Here is a 21357-nt window from a genome sequence, read left to right as displayed (position 1 = left end):
TGTACATACAGAGAACCTAACCTTTCCAATGACCTGATTTCTTTAGTAAATACATGTATTCCCCATGAAATAACATTTCTGAAGGATCTCTGGATTATATAATTGTAGAATAGTTTACCTCAGACGTGGCAGAGTGGTGTCCCCACACCCGACTCACGTTTCGCCCCTGGTTTCTCCCGGATTGCACTCAGTCCAGTGTTATACTATGGGGCAGTGCTGATCCGAGATTATTTTCTCATGCTGATTTGGCATAAGAGAACAATTGCAGCATTCTGCTAGTGCATCCGATAATCTGATCACGTGCACCCATACAAGTCTATTGATGCTTGTGAGACATCGGACTGCACTCAGCTGTCATCCCAGTGCAGCCCAATGTACGCGCACAGACACCATGGAGAAGATGGAGAAATTAAGTTCTCCGTCTTCTCCGCACCTCATGCGAGAGAATCTGATCAAAGTAAGAAGACACTTGGATCAAACTCTGGCAGAGTTTGATCCGAGTGACATTGGCATAATCATCCCGAACCTCTTGTATGAGACAATATACGTCCGTGTGAGCGAGCCCTAAAAGTTCTCCTTTATCCCTTTGTACAAGAGCTATCTTTTAAACTTAAAGGGAACCTGTCACCCCGTTTTTTGAAGATGAGCTAAAAATAGCGTTAAATAGGGGCAGAGCTGGGCGTTACATTAGTGTCTTTGTGTGCCTTTATAACCTACCTATGCTGCCGAAATACCTTTGTAAAGTCGCCGTTTTCTGCTGTCACTCACGCTGGTCTGGTCATATGGGTGTGGTGACAGCGCTGTTTCTCCCCCAGAATCCTGCTCATCATTACGTTGGTGGCGTAGTGGTGTGCGCATGTCCAAAGCGAAGATCCACTGCCCAGGAGATTCAAAACAGCGCGGTCTTCGCTATTCGCCGTTTACCGGTGGGCGCGGCCATCTTTCCTGTGTGCGCAGATGGAGCGCTCTGCTGCCCGGGGCTTCAGGAAAATGGCCGCGGGATTCCGCGCGTGCGCAGATGGAGATCGCGGCGGCCATTTTCCTGAAGCCCCGGGCAGCAGAGCGCTCCATCTGCGCACGCGCGGCCCCAGGAAAGATGGCCGCGCCCACCGGTAACCTGCGAATAGCGAAGACCGCGCTGTTTTGAATCTCCTGGGCAGTGGATCTTCGCTTTGGACATGCGCACACCACTACGCCACCAACGTAATGATGAGCAGGATTCTGGGGGAGAAACAGCGCTGTCACCACCCATATGACCAGACCAGCGTGAGTGACAGCAGAAAACGGCGACTTTACAAAGGTATTTCGGCAGCATAGGTGGGTTATAAAGGCACACAAAGACACTAATGTAACGCCCAGCTCTGCCCCTATTTAACGGTATTTTTAGCTCATCTTCAAAAAACGGGGTGACAGGTGCCCTTTAAAAACAGGGTTGTGGAGTCGGTGTGCGGCATGGAAAGAGAGGAGTCGGAGGTTTGGCTTACCAACTCCACAGCCCTGGCATGGCTGTGGAGAAGGAGTCAGAGTTGGAGTCGGAGCCCATTTTGGTGGAGTCGGTGTCATGGAAATTGAGGCGTCTGAGTTGGTGGTTTGGCTTACCGACTCCACAGCGCTGCTTAAGAACACCCCTTTAACTGTTCCAATCTAACCTAGCCCTGTTTTTTTTCACTTTGAGACCTGGCCTGCATTTTATTAACTTAGGAAATAAAGCCGTGTTAAGTCATTAGCATCTGCACTTTTTCAAAACCAGCAGTGTCTGAGGTGTGAATGGGGTGTGAAATTACAAGGCCGAGGCTCCCCTGTCTGTAACATGGCAGATGAGCAACTTCCTGTTGGTGAACTAGAAATTACAGGACTGCAGCACAAATGGCTGAGCTTTGTGGGGAAAAGCTCCAGATGAGGATCTAAGAACACAATGAAGTTTTTATTTTTCCCTTGAGGTATGCCAAGCTAATAGTGATGTCATGTTCCTAGGATGCAGCGCTAAAGGTACCTTCACATTAAGCGACGCTGCAGCGATAGCGACAACGATGCCGATCGCTGCAGCGTCGCTGTTTGATCGCTGGAGAGCTGTCACACAGACCGCTCTCCAGCGACCAACGATGCCGAGGTCCCCGGGTAACCAGGGTAAACATCGGGTTACTAAGCGCAGGGCCGCGCTTAGTAACCCGATGTTTACCCTGGTTACCAGCGTAAAATGTAAAAAAAACAAACAGTACATACTTACATTCGCGTCCCCCGGCGTCCGCTTCCTTCACTGACTGAGCGCCGGCGCTAACAGCAGAGCGGTGACGTCACCGCTGTGCTGTACTTTCACTTTCACTTTACAGCGCTCAGTCAGTGCAGGAAGTGGACGCCGGGGGACGCGAAGGTGAGTATGTACTGTTTTTTTTTTTTACATTTTACACTGGTAACCAGGGTAAACATCGGGTTACTAAGAGCGGCCCTGCGCTTAGTAACACGATGTTTACCCTGGTTACCAGTGTAAAACATCGCTGGTATCGTTGCTTTTGGTGTCAAACACGACGATACACGGCGGTCTGACGACCAAATAAAGTTCTGAACTTTAATCAACGACCAGCGATATCACAGCAGGATCCTGATCGCTGCTGCGTGTCAAACACAACAATATCGCTATCCAGGACGCTGCAACTTCACGGATCGCTAGCGATATCAATTAGTGTGAAGGTACCTTAAGCCAGCACTGCGGACCCTTTATTTTCTGTTCGGTGGGATATGAGAGGACAGGTCTTAAAAATTATTATGCAGTGCATCCTCGGTGTAACCACTAGGGCCAAAATTATTATATATTAATAATACAAAAATAATTATTTTTATTATTCTAGTTACAGTATTTAAAATCGTAGTTCAGCTTGTCATGATCCGTTTCTAGCAGAGGTATAGCAGTGACAATCTTTTCTCTTCCTCTAGGTCATTCTCATCCCCACAAAGGTCATACAGCCTTCTCTCACTGGAGAAAATGGATGCAGCAGCTGTTTTCCTATCCAGGTGGAGAAACTTTTATGTACAGTGATATTAAAGGGGTTTAACACTACTACAATATTAGGATCAGTCACTAATAGCAAATCGGTGGTCTGACACCCAACACCCCTTTTGATCAAATAAATAGGAGTTGATCTGCAGCACCTGGGAGCGGCCACTACCTGGTATACAAAGCTTTGGTGTTCCTCTCTGTACAGCGTTTAGATCTGGACGCTACTGCAGCTGGTAACGGGTGATCCTGGCTGTAGGACACCCGTCGATTTATTATTTATTACCAATCCAAAGTCATAGTGGACAACCCGTATAATGGCTTGTTACTGCAGCTGTCCATAAATAACATGAATGGGCTATTCAATGCCTACTAAATAAAGTTTCAAATGTCCCTAACGTTATATTCTCCTGCTCAGGTGGAGAGGCATAAGGATCATGATGGGCGTACAGTTGCAAAAACAATGTTACAATACCCACCGAGTTTCTTACATGGCTACTTTTCTATATAATCTGAGCTGTGCCCAAGATTCTTCAGGTGTTTCTTGGTTTACTTAGGAACTGTAGCACCCAGATTGCGCCCTGATCTTCTCTATTCCTGATCTCCGCTCCAGCAAAGAAGAATACGATAGAGACACTATACAGACAGGCTTAGATGGCAACTAACATTCTAATTAAAAGTGTATTAAAATAAACTGTTAAAACTGTTGCAGCTGCAATGGAACAAGAATCTTTTTAGCCAAGGGAATAATTGAAGGTTCATCACATTAGCAAAGGCTTTCTGTTTTGACCTTGCCTCTTTTTCAGCTTTACGTCAAAGTGCTTGGTACACTGACCATACACCAATAAAGTCTAACTGGCAGTAATCTGAGAGCCACATAATGTAGGGACAGAGAACCTGATTCCAGTAATGTATCACTTACTGGACTGCTTTGTGCAGTTTTGATACAATCCATTTTTTTTCTCTGCTGCAGATCTAGCAGTGCTATGAATACTGAGCTCTGTATAACCCCGCCCACACCACTGGCAGTTTCCTGTGTACACTGTGGTGTGGGTGTGGTTACACAGATTAGCTGGACTGGACTGCATGTGAGGCCTAGTCCAACAGTGATAATTTCCTGCTGATAAAATACTGATTGTATTGAAACTGCAACACACAGTCTGAGTGGCACATCCCTGAAATCAGGGTATCTCCTCCATCATGCTTATTTCACATTAAATAGCAAAAACATGTTGACAGATTCCCTTTGACAAGTGATGGCTTTTCCTTCATGTGCCTTAATAGATATGAGTACAGATAGCTGCAAGCTTTGATTATAAGCATCCAAAAGAGGTTAGGTCTTAGATGATGTTAAATATTTTGCATAAAAAAACTATTTTTAATGGTTTACTTTTGCAGGCCGTGTGTTTGGGCTTTTGTACTGGTGGATTGGTACTACGTGGTATCGTCTTACAACCTCTGCTTCCTTGCTGGATGTCTTTATCTTAACCAGGTTAGGCAAGCAAAATACATTCAAAGTTGGCAGATAATATTTGCATTTTCAGAAAATTAATGTACTTTTTATTTTTCTCTAACAAATGTGTTGAAGAAGGCTAATCTAAATTACAGGCTGTATTAAATATTCCCCCAGTAAAATGGTTGCCATGATTCACCCATGGTAGTAACAAAGAAATGTATGGTACATAATTTTTGTAACCTTAATATGTTGCACTATAATGTTTTCTCTTCATCACGGGTCTACTTGCCCCTAACCATGCTGTGGGAATTTATTTTTTTTTTTAATTCTGTACATGATTTTGGGTGCAGCTATCTTGCCTAAACTGTCAGAGATCTGCTTTACAGCAACAACATAGACCAAATCCAATAGCCAGCCATAGTCTGGAGATGACTTATTCATGTCCATAAAAGACACTTGGCTTGTGGGCATCTCAGTAACATGTGACGAGGTCGTTATGTCGGGTGGAGGTGGATTTGAGCTGTGACCCTTTACCTATAGTGATTGGTGTGATTATTATTTATTTTTTAGAGCAACATTGATATCATGATGTGTACATGTAAAAAGGGGTTTACATACAAAACAAACAAAGTAAAATGAACAAACTAGTGATGGCAGACTGGTGCGGAAAGAGAGGGTCCTGCCCTTGTGGGCTTACAGTCTACAGGATAATGGGGAAGGAGACAGTAGATGAGGGGCTTGCAGCATCTCCGGTGGTGGTGAGGTGGCTGCGGGGTCATTGCCGGCTGTGGTGAGGTGGCTGCGGGGTCATTGCCGGCTGTGGTGAGGTGGAAACGGGGTCATTGCAGGCTGTGGTGAGGTGGAAGCGGGGTCATTGCAGGCTGTGGTGAGGTGGAAGCAGGGTCATTGCAGGCTGTGGTGAGGTGGAAGCAGGGTCATTGCAGGCTGTGGTGAGGTGGAAACGGGGTCATTGCAGGCTGTGGTGAGGTGGTAGCAGGGTCATTGCAGGCTGTGGTGAGGTGGCAGCGGGGTCATTTCAGGCTGTGGTGAGGTGGCCACGTGCTTATTGAAGGCTGTAAGCTTTCCTGAAGAGATGGGTTTTCAGGTTCCGTTTGAACGTTTTGAAAGTAGTGTATAATCGGACATGTTGAGACACAAAATTCCAGAGGATGGGAGATACCATGGAGAAGTCTTGAAGGCAATGGGGTGAGGAACATATGAGTGTGAAGGAGAGAAGAAGGTCCTGTGAAGACCAGAGATTGCATGTGGGGAGATGTCGGAAGATTAGTTTGGAGATATATGGAGGAGACAGATTATGGACGGCTTTGTAGCTCATTGTTAATAGTTTGAACAGGATTCGTTGGGAAATTGGAAGCCAGTGAAGGGGTTTGTAGAGGGGAGAAGAGGAGGCGTAGCGATGATAGAGGTGGATTAATTGGGCATCCTGTGTACTTCTAAAGTGGAGCTGAAAAAAAACGTAGTTTAAAGGAATATATCTTTATTGTATCCTAAGAAATTGTAGTACCAAAAAAAAAAAGCAAATATAGTGTAGCAAACCTACGCAATTCAACATTACACCTTACTCCTGGTCTCCACTAATTAAATGGTTACTCAGGGGAGATAAAAAATTATTCTAATGGCCATGCCTTCATAAACAATAAAGTTAACATGAACAGTTCTGGTTTCCACCCTCAAAGTACCTGTAATTCAGTGTGACGCTAGAGCTGCTCCTCACTTCTCCCCCTCCCTTCTGGGACATTATATAAGGGGGTATAGCCTGCTACCGGGTGCTACTAGCAGCCAGCCCCCTGATGTCTCCTTCAGTGTTTAAAGAGCTTGTCATGTTGACACTGAAAAATATATGGACACGTGGGACATGTACAACTTAGGCCCCTTTCACACATCAATTTTTTGCCATCAGTCGCAATCCATCGAATTTTGGAAAAAAAAAACGGATCCGTCAACTGATGCCGCCGGATTCGTTTTTTTCTCATGGACTTGTATTAGCGACGGATGGCCTCACGTTTCATCCGTCGTTTGCCAGATCCGTCGAAAATTTTTTGCCCGGCAGCCGGAGACAACGGACAAAGTAACGTTTTTTGTGTACGTCGAAAAAACGGATGGTGACGGATTCGTCGCCGTCCGTCGTTTGCTAGAATGGAAGCCTATGGCGCCGGATCCGTCAAATGACGGAATCCGGCGACGGATTCCGTTTTTTTTAACTGAGCATGCTCCGATCTAATTAGCCAGATTCGCTAGTCTGATCAGTCCAAAAAACGGATTTGTCGCTTCAGTTTTTCTCAATGTGAGACGGATCCGTCGAGCCAACGGATTGTGACTGACGGCAAAAATACTGATGTGTGAAAGGGGCCTTACCTGGTCACCCCTTCATGCTGACTGTTGTTAAGTTTTCTCCGTTCTGAAGCCATGTTCTCTGATTCAGAAAATACTTGTCTGCCACTGTCTTAGATGCTGGATGAAACAAGAAGGGCACCAGGTAGGTTGGTTTCAACTGGAGGATTTCACTGGAAGTTACATTACAGCAACCTATTTAGTTTACACAGTAGGTCAATTTTTTTCCGAGGATATGTCCTTTAAAGGTAACCTCTCACATCATTGTTAGCTATTAAACTGCCCCCGTGTGTTATTAGTAATGTGATGTGCTTTACTAACCTGTTTTAGTCAGAGAAAAGCTCCCAGTATTATGTTTAAAAAAAACACTTTTATATCATTAGGGGATTCCCTCACAGGCCTTTTCTTTCAGTCATAGGGGTGTCAATTTTATCTTTTTACTCATGGATCAGTCAGTGTGTTTTTGAAATTAAGTACACCCACAGGATTGCAATTGTCGTGACTGGCCCAAAGTCACGGCAACCACGTATCAAATCCTGCTCGTGCACACTGCCCATCCGCTCCCCGGGCATGCGCACTGACTCTAGGTGTACATCCCCAGCTTCATACCAGATGTGCGCATGCTCCGGAGCGCAGAGTGGAGGGTACACAGCGGCGTGCATAGCGTGCGCACCTCTAACGCAAGCGCGCATCTGATATAAAGCTGGGGATGTACGCCAGAGTCAGTGCGCATGCCCGGGGAGCGGATGGGCAGTGCGCACACGTGGGATTTGATACATGCTTGCCGTGACATCGGGCCAGTCATGACAAGCAATCGCAATATTGTGGGCGTGCATAATTTCAAAACCACACTGACAGATCCATGACTGAAAAGATAGTCACCTCCTCTATGTCTGAAAGAAAAGGTCTGTGAGGGAGCCCCCTAATGATATGAAGCGTTTTTTAAACCTAATGCTGAGATCTTTTCTTTGACCATAAGATGTTGTGATGCACATTGCATCCCTAACAACGCACGGGGGCAGTATAATAGGTAAAAACCAGGTGACAGGTTCCCTTTAACCCCTTTCTGACATTAGATGTACTATCCCGTCGAGGTGATATGGGCCCGTATGACCACCGATGGGATAGTACGTCTAACGCAATCAGCCGCGCTCACGGGGGGAGCGTGGCCGGGTGTCAGCTGACTATCGCAGCTGACATCCGGCACTATGTGCCAGGAGCGGTCACGGACCGCACCTGGCACATTAACCCCCGGCACACTGCGATTAAAGATGATCGCAGCGTTCCTGCGGCAAAGGGAAGCATCGCGCAGGGAGGGGGCTCCCTGCGTGCTTCCCTGAGACCCTCGGAGCAACGCGATCTGATCGCGTTGCTCCAAGAGTCTCCTCCTCCCTGCAGGCCCGGATCCAAAATGGCCGCGCGGGGGCCTTTCGGGTCCTGCAGGGAGGTGGCTTTCAAGCACCTGCTCAGAGCAGGCGCCGGGAAGCCTCCCTGCAGTGCCTGTCAGATCGCTGATCTGATACAGTGCACTGCAAAGTGTCAGATCAGCGACTTTACTGTGATGTCCCCCCCCCCCTTCCCGGGGCAATATTAAAAAAATATATATATATTTACAAGTGTAAAAAAAAAAAACCATAATAAAATTCCTAAATAAAGAGAAAAAAAAAATATTGATCCAATAAATACATTTCGTTATCTAAATAACAAAAAACAATAATAAAAGTACACGTATTTAGTATCGCCGTGTCCGTAACGACCCGACCTATAAAACTGTCCCACTAGTTAACCCCTTCAGTGAACACCGTAAAAAAAAGAAGCAAAAAACGACACTTTATTATCATACCGCCAAACAAAAAGTGGAATAACACGCGATCAAAAAGACGGATCTAAATAACATGGTACCGCTGAAAACGTCATCTTGTCCCACAAAAAACGAGCCGCCATACAGCATCAACGAAAAAATCAAAAAGTTATAGTCCTCAGAATAAAGCGATGCAAAAATAAAAACTATTTCATATAAAAAATAATTATCGTGTAAAAGCACCAAAACATAAAAAATTGCATAAATGAGGTATCGCTGTAATCGTACTGACCCGAAGAATAAAACTGCTTTATCAATTTTACCAAACGTGGAACGCCCCAAAAGAAATTCATGAATAGCTGGTTTTTGTTCATTCTACCTCACAAAAATCGGAATAAAAAGCGATCAAAAAAATGTCACGTGCCTGAAAATGGTACCAATAAAAACGTCAACTCGTCCCGCAAAAAACAAGACCTCACATGACTCTGTGGGCCAAAATATGGAAAAATTATAGCTCTCAAAATGTGGAGACGCAAAAACTAGTTTTTGCAATAAAAAGTGTCTTTTAGTGTGTGACGGCTGTTAATCCTAAAAATCCACTAAAAAACCCGCTATAAAAGTAAATTAAACCCCCCTTCATCACCCCCTTAGTTAGGGAAAAATAATAAAATTTTTAAAAATATATTTATTTCCATTTTCCCATTAGGGTTAGGGTTGGGGCTAAAGTTAGGGTTAGAGTTGGTGTTAGGGTTGGGGCTAAAGTTAGGGTTTGGATTACATTTACGGTTGGGGTTAGGGTTATGGTTGGGGTTAGGGTTGTGTTTGAATTAGGGTTTCAGTTAGAATTGGGGGGTTTCCACTGTTTAGGCACATCAGGGGCTCTCCAAACGCGACATGGCGTCTGATCTCAATTCCAGCCAATTCTGCATTGAAAAAGTAAAACCGTGCTCCTTCCCTTCCGAGCTCTCCCGTGAGCCCAAACAGGGGTTTACCCCAACATATGGGGTATCAGCGTACTCGGGACGAATTGTACAATATCTTTTGGGGTCAAATTTCTCCGGTTACCCTTGGGAAAATACAAAACTGGGGCCTAAAAAATAATTTGTGTGGAAAAAAAAATGTTTTTATATTTTCACGGCTCTGCGTTATAAACTGTAGTGAAACACTTGGGGGTTCAAAGTTCTCACAACACATCTAGATAAGTTCCTTGGGGGATCTAGTTTCCAATATGGGGTCATTTGTGGGGGGTTCCTACTGTTTAGGTACATCAGGGGCTCTGCAAACGCAATGTGATGCCTGCAGACCATTCTATCTAAGTCTGCATTCCAAACAGAGCTCCTTCCCTTCCGAGCGCTGCCACGTGCCCAAACAGTGGTTTACCCCCACATATGGGGTATCAGCTTACTCAGGTTAAATTGCACAACAGCTTTTGGGGTCCAGTTTCTTCTGTTACCCTTGAGAAAATAAAAAATTTGGGGCGAAAAGATCATTTTTGTGAAAAAATATTATTTTTTTATTTTTACGGCTCTGCATTATAAACTTCTGTGAAGCACTTGGTGGGTCAAAGTGCTCACCACACATCTAGATAGGTTCCTTAGGGGGTCTGGTTTCCAAAATGGTGTCACTTGTGGGGGGTTTCAATGTTTAGGCACATCAGGGGCTCTCCAAACGCAACATGGCGTCCTATCTCAATTCCAGTCAATTTTGCATTGAAAAGTCAAACGGCGCTCCTTCCCTTCCGAGCTCTGCCATGCACCCAAACAGTGGTTTACCCCCACATATGGTCTATCAGCGTACTCGAGACAAATTTTACAACAACTTTTGGGGTCCAATTTCTCCTGTTACCCTTGGTAAAATAAAACAAATTGGAGCTGAAGTAAATTGTTTGTGAAAAAAAAGTTAAACGTTCATTTTTTTTTTTTTTTAAACATTCCAAAAATTCCTGTGAAACACCTGAAGGGTTAATAAACTTCTTGAATGTGGTTTTGAGCACCTTGAGATGTGCAGTTTTTAGAAAATACTCAAGTGTGACACCATTCTATCATATAGACCCCTCAAAATGACTTCAAATGTGATGTGGTCCCTAAAAAAAAATGGTGTTGTAAAAATGAGAAATTGCTGGTCAACTTTTAACCCTTATAACTCCCTAACAAAAAAAAAATGTTGGTTCCAAAATTGTGCTGATGTAAAGTAGACATGTGGGAAATGTTACCTATTAAGTATTTTGTGTGACGTATCTCTGTGATTTAAGGGCATAAAAATTCAAAGTTGGAAAAATGCGAAATTTTCAAAATTTTTGCCAAATTTCCATTTTTTTTCACAAATAAACGCAGGTAAGATCAAAGAAATTTTACTACTATCATGAAGTAGGATGTCACGAGAAAACAAGGGGTTAAGCTAAGTGTTCTGTTATCTATACTATATATATATATATATATATATATATATATTACTAATATCTGTTAGTATGCGGGTCAGCAGCGATTTCTGCCTGTACAATCATCATCACTTATTTAGCTGCTGTCACTCTTTAATCACATCCATTTGCTCCTAGTTTATGCTATCACTGATGAGACCGCTCATATTTTCAGTATTTACGATACTGTAGCTTTTAGTACAAAGCATATGAATTAGATGTCCGGTAAATGTTTTTCAGGCATTACAGTATTTTGAAGAAAGCGTTGCAGATTCTTTTGCTCCTACTATTATTGGCATTAATAGCAACAGGTAAGTAATGTGGGCACATTTTCTATTTTTCTTTTGTGAGTATTTTTAAAGTGCCATAAAAAACTAACTATAAAAAAATAGGAAAAACAAACTACACCACATAAAAATTAAAAGGGGACAGATAGTGAATATATTGATAAGTAATGCTTACAGGATATTTCTAGTTGGTACCTCTACATAAACAGTATTCATCACATAATAATTTACGGCATCCATATTAGAGATCTACTATTTGTTTATATATGTGTATATATAATACTAGATGGTGGCCCGATTCTAACGCATCGGGTATTCTAGAATATCTATCTATGTATGTATGTATATAGCAGGCACATAGTATATAGCACAGGCCATGTAGTATATAGCAGACAAATACGTGGCCTGTGCTATATACTATGTGGCTGCTATATAGATACCTACATATTGTAGAATACCCGATACGTTAATACAGGCCACGCAGTATATAACTGTGGCAACGCAGTATATAACACAGCCCGCGTACTATATAACACAGCTCACGCAGTATATAGCACCCACTTAGTATATAACACAGGCCACGTAGTATATAACACAGGCCAAACAGTATATAACACAGCATACGTAGTATATAACACTGGCCACGTAATATATAGCACAGCCCACGCAGTATATAACACAGCCCACGCAGTATATAACACTGGCCAGGTAGTATATAGCTGCCACGCAGTATATAACACAGCCCACGTAGTATTTAGCAGTGTGGGCACCATATCCCTGTTAAAAAAAAAATGTAAAATAAAAAAGTTATATACTCACCCACCGGGATCCAGCGAAGCTGTGCCGAGATGCGCGCGGCTGCCGCCATCTTCCGTTCCCAGGATGCATTGCGAAATTACCCAGATGACTTAGCGGTCTCGCGAGATCGCTAAGTCTTCTGGGTAATTTCGCAATGCATCTCTGGGAACGGAAGATGGCGGAGGCCGCGCGCTTACTACGGAAGGTGAGAATAGCAGGTTTTTTTTATTATTTTTAACATTACATATTTTTACTACTAATGCTGCATAGGCAGCATCAATAGTAAAAAGTTGGGGACACACAGGGTTAATGCCAGCATTAACGGAGTGCGTTACACGCAGCATAACGCGCTCCGTTAATGCTGGCATTAACCCTGTGTGAGCGCTGACTGGGGGGCACTCGGGAGTATGGAGTGGGTGCCGGGCATTGACTGGAGGGGAGTAGGGAGGGACTAATCAGACTATGCCCGTCGCTGATTGGTTGCGGCAGCCAGGACAGGCAGCTGGCGAGACCGATCAGCGACGTGGGATTTTCGGGACAGACAGACAGGCGGAAGTACCCCTTAGACAATTATATAGTAGATATATAAACGTGTTTAATTCCTTCCACTGCATGTTATTCACTAACTACATTTGCTTCTTATATTAGGGCTATGGTATTTCTTTCCATTTGGACTCAAGAACTTGGTAATTTTTCCAAAGGCATCTTTTTCTGAGACCGAAAAGACCGCAAAAGATCATTTTCTAAAGAAAGTCGACCCAGGTCCGCAAAACCTACCTCTGTTGTTCCAGGTCTGTGACATAACCGTGCACTGTATATTATTTTCTAGCATCCCAAGAAAGACTGCTTCTCTTCTTAATGCTCCTGTATTTATTTTCTTTTTCAGAACGTTTTAAAGGTTGATCAGTAGGATCAGCCGCCCCTAAGCCATCTATATGGGCATGTAGGTCATAGGAAACTGAATAACATGATACTCTGATGTCTGTGATACGATGTCTTATTCTGGAGATATCCATGTTTTTCTGATATATAAATGAGCTGTTAAGATCTGTGGGCCGGATATAGATCTGCACTGGGTAACTGCCTCCAGAGATTATTTTAAAGCGCCACTCCAGTGTTTTTTTTTTTTTTTTGTGTGTGTGTGTGTGTGTGATGGAGTGGTGCTTCTAAGGTCCCTGCACCCGATCTTATATTGTCACCAGCTGCCGTCTTCACATTTTTATCGGCGCCTCTCTGGTCCCGTGTTGTCATCTTATGGCAGCAACTTCTAACTGACCGGAAGTCAGAAGTTATGTCACAAGCTCTCAATGTAAGTCTATAAGAGCCAGAATGAGGATCTCCTAGACGAACAGTGAAAAGTGACCTCCGATTCAGCCAGCAAACACCTGGAGCAATCCGGCAGGTCACAAACTGCTGAGAATGACGGAACTGGCAGAGATAGGTGAAGATGGCAGCGGCTAAGTATAAGACCAGAGGCAGAGGACCTAAATTAGAAGCACCACTCCAGCGGTAGAATAAAAAAAATATGCTGGAGTGGTTCTTTAAGTAAAAAGGAGAGTTACCAGTGTGATGGCCGCTCTCTGCTCCCCTGATCCCCCTGCAGAGCTGTGTGTGATTATACCGGACAGATCTGCAGGTTCCTCTCGGCTTCCAGCTCACAGGCAGAGAGGGCTGTAATATTGTTACAATACAGCAGAGCTCAAGAGCTGCAAAAAGGGCAGCACGGTGGCTCAGTGGATAGCACTGCAGCCTTACAGCGCTGGGGTCCTGGGTTTGAATCCCACCAAGGACAACATCTGCAAGGAGTTTGTATGTTCTTCCCGTGTTTGCGTGAGTTTCCTCCGGGTTCTCCGGTTTCCTCCCACATTCCAAAGATATACTGATTGGGAATTTAGATTGTGAGCCCCATCGGGACAGCGATGATATGTGTGCAAACTGTAAAGCGCTGCGGAATATGTTAGCGCTATATGAAAATAAAGATTATTATTATTTATTATTGTTTGTAAGAAGACAAGGTTGATTTCTCCTGTTCCGTGTTAGTTACATGTCTCACACTGGTAACTCCCCTTCATGTAATCTAATCACTGGATGCAGATTCTTGTGCAGATCTACATCCAGCCCATAGATCTTAACAGCTCATTTATATAAAAGAAAAGCATGGATTTTTCAGGAATAAGACATCAGATCACAGATATGAAGATATCATTTTATTAATCTTTTTATGACCTACATGTCCAAATAGATGGCTTTGGGGGGTTTGATTCTACTGACAGATTACTGTACTTTTAAAGGTTCTATTATGCAAATTGTCTCTTCAGAGAGGAAGAGGACTAGAACTCTAGTGCCACCTATTGGAAGGTAGCAATCCTACAAGTCACTGTTGACCCTTTAACGAGCCTTGTCACTTGACTTAGGATAATAGCCAAACCAGAATCTCAATTTGCAGACACTGTGTTTCGGGGTACTGCCCCTTATCCGTGCAAAGCGGAGATCTGGTTTGGCTGTGTGAGAGGCGTCAGACCGTTATCCAAGAAGTATCGTTTCTCCTTGCGGATATCGACATGCTAAGCATGCTGAGATGAGGAGACTTAGAGCCACAATGCTCCTCTGGGTAATATGCTAATTATGCAAATTGACTCTTCAGAGAGGAAGAGATCTAGAGCTTGACTTGTGGTAGGATTGCTACCTTCCAATAGGTGGCACTAGAGTTCTAGCTCTCTTCCTCTCTGAAGAGACAATTTGCATAATTAGCATATTACCCAGAGGAGCATTGCGGCCTTAAGTCTCCTCATCTCGGCATGCTTAGCATGTCGATCTCCGCAAGGAGAAATGATACTTCTTGTTCAAAGGCTCTCATACACATTAGACTAAAGTCTGCTAATACCTACGTGATTGGTCAACAGTCAAATGTGCATGGGGTTCTGGTGACTTTTCCGTTCTCACCTTTGAAAACATATGAAAGATCAGACTGTTCATGTGCATGGGGAAATCTGCTCTCGTGGGACAGGTATTATTTGTGTATGACCAGCTAAATGCTAGGACACATGTCATCTTTGTCGAAGATGAGAATATTGCTGCAGTACAGAACAGCAACATTATAGTGCATGTGCTGCAAAGAATCTGTGTCTCTAGACTCTAGTCTATAGTGTATACAGTACTATTTTCCCAAAAACATTTTTCTCATCTCACAAGACTGAATTCGATCCTGTGCTTGCCAGTAAATGTGTTGGCCTGTAGGTGTTTTCCAATACTTTTGTATTGATGTCCTGACGACAGGAGAGGTCATTGGAGGTCTGACACTTGGCACCCCCACCAACCAGCTGTTTCTGCATCTGATGGCAGCCAGATGGAAATAGTATATGAAGTGGAATATCACCGCTTTGTCACGTGGTTTCGTTGCTGCCCAGTAATGCGCATCTGCTATTTTTTTTTTTTCAACAGGAGTTGATTCGCAGCAGCCACTAAACAATGTATTCTGCTGCGGTGTTCGGCTCTGTACACTATCAGCGTCCTCTGTAGCAGCTGAGTGTGGGGTGATGGATGTCTGATTGTGAAGCGGAAGGAAATAGACCTAGAATACTTTTATTTCTGCCAATTCACACTCTGCACCTTTTAGACATGTTTTCATCATGTGCGCCTATTGGAAAGTGGGTGGAGATGGGAGGTGCGGTGGTGTAAATCACGATCCCATGGGCCAAATTTGTTGTAACTTTTTGGACAAAAGTAACATGCGCTCAGAAGCAAAAGCACATGAAAAGAACTTAAACATTTTGAAAACATAGCAGAAAAAAAGGTAGGCGTCTTTTACTAACACAAGTAACAAAACGAATGCTCTACAGAATGCATCAGGCCTACATGGTAAAGGCGATGGCACCACTGGTGCAAAACACTGGTGAAACCACCTGCATCCTGCAGTGCATTGGTTTTGTGACCTGTGTTGGTAGTTCGGCCTTTTTTCTGTAATTTTTTTTGGAACATGCACTCAGACTAAACAATCTAAGGCTGCACCAGATTTATCAGCATGCATCAGACACTGAAAATCTTTAGCATTTTTAGACTATCTAGTCTGTTTTGCACTGTCTAAAAATTACACCACTTTTAGTAAAACAGGCCCCGCTCTTATGGCAGAGTGAGATCTTCCTGATGCGCATGTCTCCTTGCTCCTACTAAGGCTCTAAAACATTAACCCTTAAAGGAAGCAGCCATTTTTCTTTTTAGTTTGTGCTTTCATTTTTTTATCTCCTTTAATCCAAAAGCTATATCTTTTATTTAATTTTTTTTTATTTGGGGGAGGGGTGTCTGTTTTTAGTGTTCACCGTGCAGTAAAATTGGCCTAACAACCTTATTCTACAGGTCAGTATGATTATGACAATACTGAATTTATACAGGTGTTTGTTGTTTTTTTTAATATACAGTGTATTGACTTTTCCTTATTGCATTTTTTGGGGGAAATCGGTGGCCAAAAAAAGTTGTTTTGGTTATTTTCTTCACGTTGTTTACGGTATGGGCTAATTAATTGTTTAACTTAATGGATACAGCAATGGACCAAGTATTATTTATATTTACAATTTATGTATTTAGTTTTGAATTGGGACAGGGGGTTATTGAAACTTTTATATTAGTCCCTCGAAGCAGCCAAAGGCAGGGCGTCATAGGAGCACAGGCCAATTGCAAGCATTTACGGTAAATGCCACTGTCCCATATTATCAGTGACCTGTGAATAATTAAGCAGCAGGGTTTGACTCTAGCTTCACTTGCTTGTGTTGGAGGCAGGTGCCTGTTATATGTTACATGTCATTAAGGGTGTTAAATGTTATTCTTAGTTCTTTTATTCTAACAAAGCATAATTTGAATAGGAATGTTTAATGTGTGTGTTTTTTTTTTTTTTGTTTGTTTTTGTTATTGTTGTTTTAAAGAATGAAATAGTATCTCGCATGGAATCTCTAGAAAAGAGGTTTCAGGGTCTAGAAAATGAGCAAAAATTTCTGAAGCACAGTGAAACAAGTCCAAAAGCAGTGGGTGGCCTAAGTCGTGATGAGGTTGTCCAGGTCTTCAGAGACCTGTCTACCTCTAAAGAGGCTGCTTTGACAGAAGACATCTTGCAAGAAAGTGCAGCCAGAACAAGGGTAAGGCATACAATCGGGACTTATGTTGGTCGATACACAGCCGCAGCAGGATGCCGTAATCTGAATGTATTTCTTACTCTGTATGCCCTAGATTGAGTTGACAGCAATAAAACAAGAGCAACAGCACAGTCATCAGGACATCCAGCAGAAAATAAACCACATGTCCCAGGTAAGGAATTCTCCATATTAGAGTGACGTCCTCGTGTAGTGAAATCCCTTGAAATCTAATGGTGCACAAATCCTACTAAAATATATAGCAAGAATCGTGTAACCCTGGATGAATCGGAAGGAGATCAGACCTTGAAAGCTGAAGTTTGATGGTCCATCCTGAGGATAAGCCAGCAGCTTTCAAGTCCCAATACACCCATTTGCTTTAGGATATGTGTACGATGGCTTCTATAGAAAATACTCATCATGTTACACGTGATAAATGTATTTGAGGCGTAAAATATATATGATTTGGATTGTTTTATAAAATAATTAATAGATAATACATAATCCTGGAGGTTTGTGAATTAATATGTAAATATGAATGGCTTGCTATTTTTTCTTTTCCATAGGATATAGAAGGACAGATTTTGCAGCTTAGAACAGAAGTCAAAAAGTAAGTTTGCAATAAGACGGTCCTACTCCTAAAGGGTACTCCACTAATAACAAGTTATCACCTGTCTGCTGAATAGATAACTGCTAGATCTGTAAGGGTCTGACCGCTGAGGCCATCACTGATCGCCAGAGTGGGCTTCCCTGACCCCCATTTGAATGGAGTGATGGTCACACGTGTGCTGCCACTCCATTCCTTCTCCACGGGCCCGGTGGAGATGCCGAATGCTTCTTTCAGCTGTCTGCACTGGTCCCATAGGCTTTGCGTGGATCGGTAGCATCTAGTTTTCTTTTTCAGACATCATTTATAATTTTGTCTGGAATTCAGACTGGTATTAAATAGCACTCCGGGGTCTTTTGTCTTTGTAGTTCTCCTCAGGCTACGAGAGAAATCTTTGCCCATGATTTTGGAAAGCTGGAAACAAAGCTTTTGAGTCTCCAGCAAGAATTGGAAAATGTGAAGAAAACTCAAGCTGAACTTTCCCTGCAAATGGACACTGTCCCGGGACAAATAAGAGGAGTGAAGGATGAAGTGAGTTTCCTTATGATTTGATCTGGTGTCTGTATGAAAGGGTCATCAGTACATTACGATATCAAAATAAGTCCCTAGCCGTCTGGCCACTGACCAGACCTCCCATCCCGCGCCCTAGCCGTCCAGGCTCATAGCCGATTGACCAGCACCTGGAAACGAGACACTTATAATATCCTGATGGTGACTTCCACAGACCAGGAGTGGACACAGAGATAGGGGGCCTCTGTGCCAGAAGAATACATGGGCCCTTTAGGCTATGTGCACACGTAGGAAATGTGGTGCAGAATTTTCTGCACTAAATCTGCATCTCCTGGCAGAATCCGCAGCTGCGTTTTTGATGCGTTTTTTGCGTGGTTTTTATGCAGTTTTTACCACTGCGGATTTCTATTAATGGAGGGGTGCAGAAACGATGCAGAAACGCACAAAAGAAGTGACATGCACTTCTTTGAAATCTGCAGCGTTTCTGCGCGGATTTTTCTGCACCATGTGCACAGCTTTTTTATTTTTACATTGATTTACATTGTACTGTAAATCACAGTGCAGTTCTGCAGCAGAAAAAAACGCTGCAGAACTGCACTAAATCTGCATCGTGTGCACACAGCCTTACAGTGGCTCTTCAGAATGATCAATTTCACTTTGGGGTAGTAGTGGCCCTCTTACTCTTGGGCCTGTGTCTACCTCTGCCACAGATTGGGTACAGCTTGTCATAGACTGGAAACTTAATAGAACTTATTAAATACATGTGTTTGAGGCTAAAAACCATTTTTTGCTATTTGGTTTCATTAAAATGTTTGCACCGTTCGGCTTTGACAAGCTGTTGTTTTCCCACATTCAACTTTAAAGTGGTCTGTGATTATAAATTAGCTGGAAGCAGTTAAAAAAGGACAGATATTAATTGTAAACTCTCTCAATGGATTGTCAAAAAGAGCTCACTGATGGATATTTGGTTAACTCATTCTGCAGCCTGCAGTAGACGTGCAGTACACAGGCTACGGAAAGAAAAGTGTGAAACATTTTTAGTAAAACCTGAAAAATACCCAGCTGAAATCATAGATCCGTGCAGTGTGAGCCTTTCCCTGCCTCCTTGTTTTATGCCAAATCCATGTCAGAGTAAGGTCTCTTTTACCCTTCGCCACGACAGCACCCCACATGAGAGGGATCCGCCCCATAGGAACAGGAAACCTACAGAATAAAAGGAGGCGGTCCCCTCTCCTCCTCAGTTTAGGTTTCCTGTTCCTACAGGGACCCGGCTTACCTACAGATGAAGAGGATCCCTGGGCCATGCACCCGCCTGCGTCGGTATCTATGGGAACGGCAGGGGCTGCGGTTCCAGAAGCAGCGGCGGGGGAGCCCCTGCTTGCAGCCTCCCCCCTCGTCTGGCCATACATCCACGGTCCGGGTCCGGTCACCGTGGGTCCGCCCGGCACCGTGAGGACGCGCGCGCTGCTGCGGCCGGCTTAATATCCCCAGCCGCCGCATGGTGAGTGAGAGCGGCGCGTCTAACCCGGAAGTCGCTGGAGCACTTCCGGGTTGGTCCGGGGAGGCAGGAGAATGGGCGGCAGTTTTAAAAATGCAGCGCTAGCGTCGGGCCGGTGTGTGTAAGATGGCTTCACCGGCCGACGATGCGCACTTGCCCGCGGTGCAACAGCGTTCTCCTAGCAAGGAGAGGAGCGCTAGGAGCAGCACAAAAAGTGGTGATCGACCTCCAGGGAAGGGTTCTACCACCAAACGAAATCCGCCTCCAGAACCGGTACCTGTCAGCTTCACTGGGTGAGTTTTTGAAAGAGTCTCTACCTATATGCTGATATATGTTCCTCCTGTATCCTTCCTCTAGACTAAGAAAAGGACACACAAGTCCAAGCACAAGGAATGTGCTTTATGTACACAGCCCCTCCCGGATGATTATGTCAAAAAACTGTGTTCGGAATGTATCGTGCAAACCTTACGACAGGAAAACATAATGACTCCGTCAGATGTCCGAGCTATAATCCGGGAAGAAATGCAGGGGTTGGCACAGGCTAGTACCACCAGTACCCGTCAGCCTAGTAGGTCCAAATCTCCGGTCAGCTCACAGTCAGAGGACGTATGTATATCCTCAGGCGAAGCGGAATCCCAGCCGAGCTCATCCGAGGCTGAAGGGGGACTTTGTCTTCCCAACAGCAGTGTGGACAATTTGATAAAATCCGTCAGAAGCACGATGGGGTGCTCAGACGAGAAAGAAAGTAAAACGGCTCAGGACATCATGTTCGCGGGGTTAGGACAGAAAAAACGTAGGTCCTTCCCCGTCATAAAAACTATTAAAGAAATAGTAAAAAAAGAGTGGGATAAGCAAAATAGAGGTTTTCTACCATCATCCTCTAAAAGACGCTATCCCTTCAGTGACGAGGAACTAAATATCTGGTCAAAGGTGCCGAAGGTGGATGCCGCTGTAGCCTCCACAACCAAACAGTCGGTCTTACCGGTGGAAGATTCAGGAGTCCTGACAGACCCGCTGGATCGTAAAGCGGAGGCTTTACTAAAAAGGTCGTGGGAAGCCAACACGGGGGCGTTCAGACCCGCCATATCTAGCACCTGCACTGCGAGGTCACTGCTAGTATGGATGGAGCAACTGGAGGAACAGATTAGAGGTAGAACTTCGAGAGAGTCAATCCTGCCGAAATTCCCTCTAATCAAAGAAGCAGTAGCATTCCTGGCTGATGCCTCTGTGGACTCGCTACGCCTAGCAGCCAGGTCAGCCGGCCTAGTGAACACAGCCCGGCGAGCACTCTGGCTAAAGAACTGGAAAGGGGACGCACAGGCCAAAGCAAAACTTTGTGCGATCCCCTGCCAGGGTGAGTTTCTTTTCGGAAAAGCACTGGATGAGCTCCTAAGTAAAGCAGGTGAAAGGAAAAAAGGCTTCCCTAACCAGTATCTTCCATCCTACAGGAGAGCCTTCAAAAGACGTCCCTTTACCAGGAACAAGCCGTTCGAACAAAGGGAGCGATGGGAGTCGAAGGA

The 21357-nt window shown here is 44.1% G+C and overlaps 1 protein-coding gene across 1 annotated transcript in view; it reads left to right on the top strand.

Moving 5' to 3' along the window:
• SUN2 (Sad1 and UNC84 domain containing 2) overlaps positions 1-21357 on the top strand; it is an 85847-nt gene that overhangs the window by 30154 nt on the left and 34336 nt on the right. The window contains exons 6-13 of the mRNA XM_077275946.1: positions 2932-3009; positions 4391-4484; positions 11258-11328; positions 12751-12893; positions 17019-17228; positions 17320-17397; positions 17789-17832; positions 18198-18360. Coding sequence (XP_077132061.1) covers positions 2932-3009; positions 4391-4484; positions 11258-11328; positions 12751-12893; positions 17019-17228; positions 17320-17397; positions 17789-17832; positions 18198-18360 — 881 coding nt within the window. The remainder of the gene's footprint in view (positions 1-2931; positions 3010-4390; positions 4485-11257; positions 11329-12750; positions 12894-17018; positions 17229-17319; positions 17398-17788; positions 17833-18197; positions 18361-21357) is intronic.

Source organism: Ranitomeya variabilis, chromosome 8 (genome assembly GCF_051348905.1).
Source record: "Ranitomeya variabilis isolate aRanVar5 chromosome 8, aRanVar5.hap1, whole genome shotgun sequence".
Lineage (NCBI taxonomy): Eukaryota > Metazoa > Chordata > Amphibia > Anura > Dendrobatidae > Ranitomeya > Ranitomeya variabilis.
The sequence above is the reverse complement of the archived record's forward strand: the minus strand, read 5'-3'. Positions and strand labels throughout refer to the sequence as shown.